Genomic DNA, 7824 nt, shown 5'->3' on the forward strand with positions numbered 1-7824 from the left:
AGAGAGACAAAGAAAGAAAGCAAGAAAGCAAGCACAAGCAGGGGGAGTGGTAGGCATGGGGGAGAGGGAGAGGCAGACTCCCTGCTGAGCAGGAAGCCTGATATGGGGCTCGATACCAGGACCCTGAGATCATGACCTGAGTCAAAGGCAGACGCTTAACCAACTGAGCCACCCAGGTGCCCCTGAAGGGAAGTCTTAAAGAGCCTGGCAGGGACCAGATAGGACCAGGTAGTTTTAGACTTCAGGAGCAAGAATTCTTTCACCAACTCCCCTAGTTGCTACCACCAAATGAACTCCAATCTTCTCTTCTGTCTTTAGATTATTTTGCTTAAGTCTTAAAGTCCTGAGAGAGGGAAGGGCTGCCTTGTGGTCACAAACCACCCCATGCATATAGCAGTGATGGTGAGAGGGCGTCCGGGATTTCTAGCTGCCTTAAAGGGAAGGAAGGACACCTTGCTCTATTATTCCACCAAACTAGAACACAGTATGGGCAAATGAAATGCCCAGAAGAAAATGAGGGTGGTGGTAGGAGGGCATAACAGATGTTAGGTGGTCTTAAAAAGGAGGATGCTGCAGGAAAGGTGTCTGCACTGGCGCTCCCTGAAAGTTAGCCCACGCTGCTCTGCTTCCCAAACAGCTGGCTCATGGGAGGCTGGAGATCATCCTTGAGACCCTGCCACACCTTTTCCGAGTGACCGAGTGACCTGCGGTGGGCTCCCAGCAGAGTGGAGGGAGGGGCGCTTGCCCCTGGTGGCTGGGCTGCCAGGGGAGGCTGTCGTGCTTGTGCGAGTAGACACCAGCCACTCTGCTCAGATGTCCAGACAAAGGCAGACATCTCAAAGAGCTGTGCACCTTTAAAACAAATGCTTGAAATATTGAGGTGGGACTCTAACGCAAGAGACCCCATGTGCCGGTTCTTAACCTGGTTCTGTCCAACAACAACCACCCTGGGGGCAGGAGCTACTGGCCATCAGGGCTACCTTGGAAGCACGGGGGCAACCTGTGTAGGGGGCCAGGCTTCTATTTGGATACAGCTAGAGCATTTTGAGCTACTGGGGTAAAATCAGAAAACCGGTAGTAGTCATTCCCTGAGGATTTACTTTGTGTAAGCACTGTACTAAGCATTTCACATGTTATCTCATTTAATCACAACACCTCCGTGCTGTGGGTTATGCTTTCATCCGCATCCCTGACAGGATAAGTAGCATGTTTAGGGTTAAACATCTACTGAGTGCTAGAGTGAGTGACGTCTAGCAGCAGAGCCCAAGCTCGCATTGCCTCTCCCAGGCAGAAGAAGCTGGGTGTGCAGGTGATGACCCCTCTTTTTAAAGGGTTTCTGTATCCTCTACTTATTGCCCAGCTCAACCACTGAGCAAATGCACTGACACACAAGCCAAAATTCTAGAGACATCAGGACCCTCGTAGACCCAGTAGATTCTGCCGAGGAACCTTGTAGTCACCAGGAAGTCTATCAGATTATAGGGTTATACTTACTCAGCCATCCCGACCTGGCCCCCAAAAAGACAAGATGCAGAGGCATAGGCAGAATGACCTGCTGGGCCTCCCAGATTCAGGGGAGTCCAAACTGCAGGGCTCCGGCCCCATCCTGACACACCTGGTGAGCCAGGGTGGCCCGTGAAGTTTTTAAGGAGAGCCTGCAAAGCCTCCTAAAGCTGACCTCTTCCTGGTAAGCTGGAGTACCAGCCACCTGCAGCTCGCCAGCCATGAAGTCACATGCCTGCACAACAAATGCAGGTCTAGACAGACTTACGAGTCCCTGCCCATCGCCATATGCCCTGGAATACCACCATCACACGATCTGTCATAGACCTGCGCCAACCTTACAGCCATGTCGTTTTGGTCATGGTGGACTCCAGCTCCAAACTGGAACAGCTTCTCCCCTTTTATCAGCTTACTGCCTATCATAGACTCCATATTGCTGTCACCCCAGAATTCCTATGGTGAAATCCCAGCCTCCGACGTGATGGTATTAGGAAGTGGGGCCTTCGGCAGGTGATTAGGTCATGAGGGTGGAGCCCTCATGAATGGGATGAGTGCCGTTATAAAAAAGACACAGAGGCCCCCCCCCCCACCACGTGGGGACACAGTGAGAAGACACCTGTCTCGGAAGGAGTTGAGCCATCACCAGATGCCAGATCTACTGGCATCTTGGACTTCCCTGTCTCAACTGAGGCATTTCTGTTGTTTGTAAGCTGCCTTATGGTATTCTGTTACAGCAGCCTGATCTAAGCTAAGGCACCACTGCTCTATTACTATTAAATTAAATTTCCAGAGAAAAACTTGCCTTGTACATATCTTAGTTTTGGATTGTACTGTCCAACTTGTCCTCCACCTGTCATTTCAAGATCAATAACCAGCTAGAAGGCAGCACCTGGGGGTCAAGAGGAGACTTCTGCTGCTGGGACCTTGCAGACAGCCCTGTCAGCTCACTTCGCTCGTCTCTGAAGAGTTTCCCTTGACCATTCTCAGTTTCATACAACTTAGCCCCGATATTTCCAACCCATCAAGCACTCCCATCCCAATGGTCAGTTAATAGCCTGCTTGAGCAGAGCTGGAAGGTGCCCTCTGGCAAGCTGATAAGAAATTTAAATGTTGACTGAGCCAGACGGCAGAGGAGACTAACCAGTGCGTGATACCATAGACACTCCCCAGACCTGTAGGTAACTCTCTTTGACAAAAGGAGCCATGCTACAAGGAAGTCTTAAGGGTCTTAAAAGCCATTATTACGTTATTACCCCAGCATTCATTCCTTATTGTTCTGTTCCTGGCTCTGGCTATGCCTCAATCAGCATGGCCCTACCTCCTCTTTCATTATTTATGCCAACATCTGCCAACCTGAGATCAGGAGTCATCTATATGGGGTGAAAAATGACCAATGACCCTTGACGCCATCTTAACTCCAATAACCAGTACCTTGGGATGGGTGTGGGCCAACACAGTGGTCAGGAGAAATACTTTCCACTTCAGGGATGCTCTAATTGGCCCTTTAAATGGGTTGGATCATCAATGACCATGCCCTGGCTGGTCCACAAAAGCAAACTGCAAGCCTAATCTGTTAGATATTCTAGGAAATCACCCAGGAATCTCTCCCAACTCTCATCCTATCTATTTCTGCCTCCTCAGTGCTTGCTTTCCTCTGTCTGGTACCATACTTTTGGCAGATTTTGGTACCTGCTTTTGGCTTACTTGGATTTGACAGCCTTTTGGATTCCATATTTTGTGTTTTGGCACTTCTCCATGGTTTAAAGCTTTGCCAGCTCCTTTGGCTTCAGAATCTCCCATTGCCTCCAGCTGAGATTAATCAGTTTATGCCTTTCAGCACTGCCGCTCCCCCACATCCAAGTATGGTCCTTGGGAGTAGAGAGGGAAACTTCTTTTGAGAAGATGTGGAAATACTTTTCAGAACTGAATGAAATAGCTTTTTGAAAGAAATTTAAAGTTATCATCTCAGTACATAGTAACCATATAAGCTGATTGTTAAAATAATACATGAATTGGGTATGATCATATGAATATTTAGGTTTTGAAATCATCTAACAGCTCTGCATAATCTTGGGAAGATGCTTTGCTTGGCCAACCCCTTGGGCTTGCAGGCTTGGGCTAGAGTGTGTGGTTTCTCCAGCTGTGGATGGAGGTGAGGAGGAGGCTTCGAGGCGTAGGACAGAGATGACCCTAGGATGGCATCATTATATACGGCTATATAATCATGTGCCGCTAGGGAGGTTTGGTCTTTTGATGTTGGAAAACAGGAGGAATAGCAGAGAGGGCACAAGTGTGGAAGTCATCGAGAGAGAACAGGAAAGGCAAAGCATCCTTGATCTTGGGCCTTGTTTCTGTTATTTAAACCAGTGGGGAACCAGCCAGTCCTCAACAGACACAACGCTATAAAAGTTTCTAGGTCCATTCCTAGGAACTCAGAATTCTTTTTCTCTCTGAAATAATGCTCTGTAGGGTTTTATGGGTTAACAATAAACAAAAACCCTTTACCTGTGTGTTTATGTAAAATGTTTAAAGTTCTCAGGGATAGCAGGAACGTGTCTCTAATATAAAATAATAACCTTGGATAACATGAGGAGTAAAAAGGCACAACGACCAAATAGTTACCACCATTTCTTTCTGTACTAGCAACATGGACATTTCCATTATAAGTAGCATTTTACTAACATACACGTTTTTAGTAATATTTTTGGGATGTTAGTAATATTTTATAATACTGATTTTTTAAGTCTATAGGGATTTGCTCTATATCTCAGGATGCTTTCTTATTGGCTAATTTTTTTCTGTAGATACATATTTCTAATTGAGTAAGACAAGTTAATGGAAGTAAGACTTACAAGAATATATTTATATTAAAGAATATCTGTACTAGAAAAGAATGCTTTAGGAGATGTATAGGTCACATAATGTCATTACTGTTTGAGAAATAAGCAAGCTGGTGAATGTTATACCGAGAATACATCAGTCCCGTGTGTATAGTGATGCTTCTTAAGATTTTAAGCAACATGTATCAGGTAAATGTTTTTGTCCTTTTATTTCTCTGTTTTAAAAAGGAGTCTCCATAAAAAGAATTCCTTTTAAATTTTTTTAATTAGATGTAAATTTTATACCCAGCACAAGTACATCTTATTTTCTTTCATTCGCTCGGGAACATTTAAGTGTCACTGTGGTGCCCGCATCGGGGTTAGACGTGAAGACCATAGGGTGGAGCATACAAGGTTGAGTGTGGTTGGGGGGTGGGGGACCAGTGACCAAGACGTGCCTTAGAGGAGTTCACGGTACCGCTGGAGAGAAGCCTGCATCTTAACTACAGGATTACAATAACGTCATGAGCACAATAGCGGGACACGGAGAAAGGGCCGCGGGAGCCGCAAAGACCTTGCCAAAGGGGCCAGGGGGCAGACAGCCAAAAAAGACACCTGAACTACGTCTTTGGAAGTCAAAGTTTACCCACATACAGACACAAGATTCTTTCCAAAGTAGAATGTTGGCTAAAGCTCTTTCCCATAATGACTCGAATTAAAATGATCCATCTGAACTTGTCATCAGGTCATCTCACCGTCTCCTCACAGACAGTTGCTTCCGACTGCTGAGTTGTGACTGTGCGTTGCAAGGGCGTCCCATGTGGCAGCCGAAGAAAGCGCGCAAGTGAGGACAGCGCGCCTCCCTCCGGGGACGGGGCTGTCACCTTGCAGGCCCCTTCCAGGCACGGCCCCGTGGCTCCTATAGCATGGGAGAGTCTTGCTTTTTAGGATTCGGTGGCTCGACAGATTTGGAAGGATTGGGGAAGGGGAGGCTTCCTTGAGTTCTGCTGCCGGACGAAGACAGGAAATTGAGCAGGTCGAACGGCAGAGGCAAGACCACGGTGGAAGGCTTGTGGGTGGCCAGGGCCTGCAGCGAGTGCAGGTAGCGCAGCTGCGCGGCGGCCGGAGCGCCCGCCAGAATCTCGGCCGCCCTGCTCAGGGCCTCGGACGCCGCCGCCTCTCCTTCCGCGGCGATCACCTGCGGAGCACACGGGGACAGAAGCCAAGTGACTGTGCCGCCTTTGTTGCTCCCACGCGCTACTCTGCTCGCTGTTCGGACGCTCGGCGCCAGGCCCTGCTAAGCGCGCGCAGATGGCCTCCTTCCTCAAGGACCCTGATCTGGGGAGAGCCACTGCACTCTTGTAACTTAGGGCAAAATGAATGAGTGAACATTTCGGAGGAGCAAGCATGCCACCTTCAAGTGGGCAAAGAGGACTAGACTCAGATCTGGAAGCAGCTCTGCCCCAGGACCACTTTCTTCCCTTTGCTCCTCCCAGCACTCCGGGGTTCCCGAGCTCGTCTGTGGTGGGGTTCTTCCTCACCTGCTTTCTGTTCTTTAGGAGAAATCTGTGCCCCGTCCGTCCTCATTGTCCTTTTCCCCCCCGCACTCCTCGCACCCCCGCCTCCCTCCTTGGGGGCTGCGGGCGCCACGGCCGTGCGGCCCACCCGCCTGCCTGACTAGAGGCCGTGCGTGGCGTGCCCCTCTCCCGGCTCTGGCGTGGAGGGACTCGGGCCTCCTCGCGGTCGTCCCTCCACCGCCGGCGCGGAGCTGGGGATACGGGCCTGGTGTCATTAACGCAGTAACGGAGGTGGCAGGTGGCTGATACTACCTCGGGAACGACTCCAGCGCGAGAGAAGAGGGATGCAGGTGGGGAAATGGCTTTAAGGAGGGGGAGGGAAGGCAAGACTCGAGCAGGAGGAGGCGCTCACTGTCACCAGTGGCTCAGAGAGGGCGTCACGGAAGAGGCCATGTGACTGTGAACACACTTTAGGGGAAGACTTTTCATCGGGTGGGGGGCGCCGGCTCCTGGATGGGGATGCGAGGAAGCCGCGGGGACCCGGTCTGCGCGCTCGGCCTCGGTGGGAGGTGGGCCCGCCCCGCACTGGCTCACCCGCACTTTGGCCTGTCTCTGCGCTTCGGCCTCCACGGCCAGGGAGTGCTGGAGCCCCGCCGGCAGCCGGACGTCCTTGCTGGAAAAGAGAGTGCGGGCAGGTGGGTGTGCGGCGCTGCTTATAGCAGCCCGGGGTTCACCCAGGCCGGCCAAGGCCTCTCCTGCGATTTCAGGATGCACAGCGAATTCTGATCCAACAGGGGGGCCGTCCCTAGACCTCTGAGCTCGATGGTGGGCAGGGAAGGGCGGCTGGAAAGTCAGTGCCTCACACGCAAGCACTCGTATCACTGATGTCACCGTAGCGCCCTCATGTGCCCCATACAAGTAGAACACGTGCTTCTGTTGACGGATCATTATGATTTTTCCCACTTAAGGTTTAATCGAAACCCCAGCTATTAAATTTGTACAATGAAAAACAGCTTTGAAGAGCCATACTATCCGTGATAAGGGAAGGCATCTAAGTTTATAAAGGAATTGATTTCAAACAGAGTAGAACTGACCACATAAGAGCAATACTCAATGTCTTACACAGAAGATACAAATTGTATTTTTACCCTCTTTGTAACTATGAAAATGACATAGCTAGGAAACAATCTGGCGTTTCCACAGAAAGTTAAACATAGAGTTACCATACGAGCCAGTAATTCTAGGACTAGGTATATGCGAAAACATCTTCCCACAAAAGCTTGCACATGAATGGCCACTGCAGTGTTATTCAGAATAGGCCCGAGGTGGCACCAACCCAAATGTCCATCAGCGAATGAGCAGGTGAACCAGGGAGCTCTAGCCACACAATGGATATTATTTGACCCTCAAAAGGAATGACGTCCTGATTCCTTCTTCACCACGGATGAGCCTTGAAAACAACAGGCTAAGTGAAAGCAGCCAAACACAAAAGGCCATATAATAGAGGACCGCTTTTGTATGAAACATCTAGGATAGCCGCGTGCACAGAGATCAGTGTCGTCGGGCGGGGGGGGTGGGCAAGGGAGCAATGAAGAGTCCCTGCCTGATGGGCGTGGGCTTTCTTTTTGGGGTGATGAAAATGTTCCGGAATTAGACAGTTGTGATGGTGACACCACTCTATGAATATCATAAAAACACTCCGTTGTACTTTAAAATGGTTATAATGGTGAGTTTTTAGGTTATGTGAATTTTATTTCAAAAAAAATTGTTTTAAATCCCTGGAGAGAAAATCATGAAAGTAATTTGCCTAAATGTGACAGTGGTTGTGTTATAGGTAATTTTTTCCTTTGTCCGAATTTATGCCAATGTGGCTATAACACTCAAGTCTTGAAAATAATTTTTAAAAATTATTTTAGAGATTAAAGATGGCGGAGGAGTAGGGGACCCCTTTTTCAGCCGGTCCCCTGAGTTGAGCTGGATAGGTT

The 7824-nt window shown here is 49.2% G+C and overlaps 1 protein-coding gene across 1 annotated transcript in view; it reads right to left on the reverse strand.

Annotated features, from left to right (window-relative positions):
• Positions 1-5100: 5100 nt before the first annotated feature.
• Positions 5101-7824, reverse strand: part of NPHS2 (NPHS2 stomatin family member, podocin) — a 17644-nt gene continuing 14920 nt past the window's right edge. Inside the window, exons 7-8 of the mRNA XM_034667650.1 lie at positions 6434-6512; positions 5101-5520 (exon numbers count right to left, since the gene is read on the reverse strand). Of these exons, the coding sequence (XP_034523541.1) occupies positions 5242-5520; positions 6434-6512 (358 nt within the window). The 3' untranslated portion in view covers positions 5101-5241. The remainder of the gene's footprint in view (positions 5521-6433; positions 6513-7824) is intronic.

Source organism: Ailuropoda melanoleuca, chromosome 8, assembly GCF_002007445.2.
Source record: "Ailuropoda melanoleuca isolate Jingjing chromosome 8, ASM200744v2, whole genome shotgun sequence".
Classification (NCBI taxonomy): domain Eukaryota; kingdom Metazoa; phylum Chordata; class Mammalia; order Carnivora; family Ursidae; genus Ailuropoda; species Ailuropoda melanoleuca.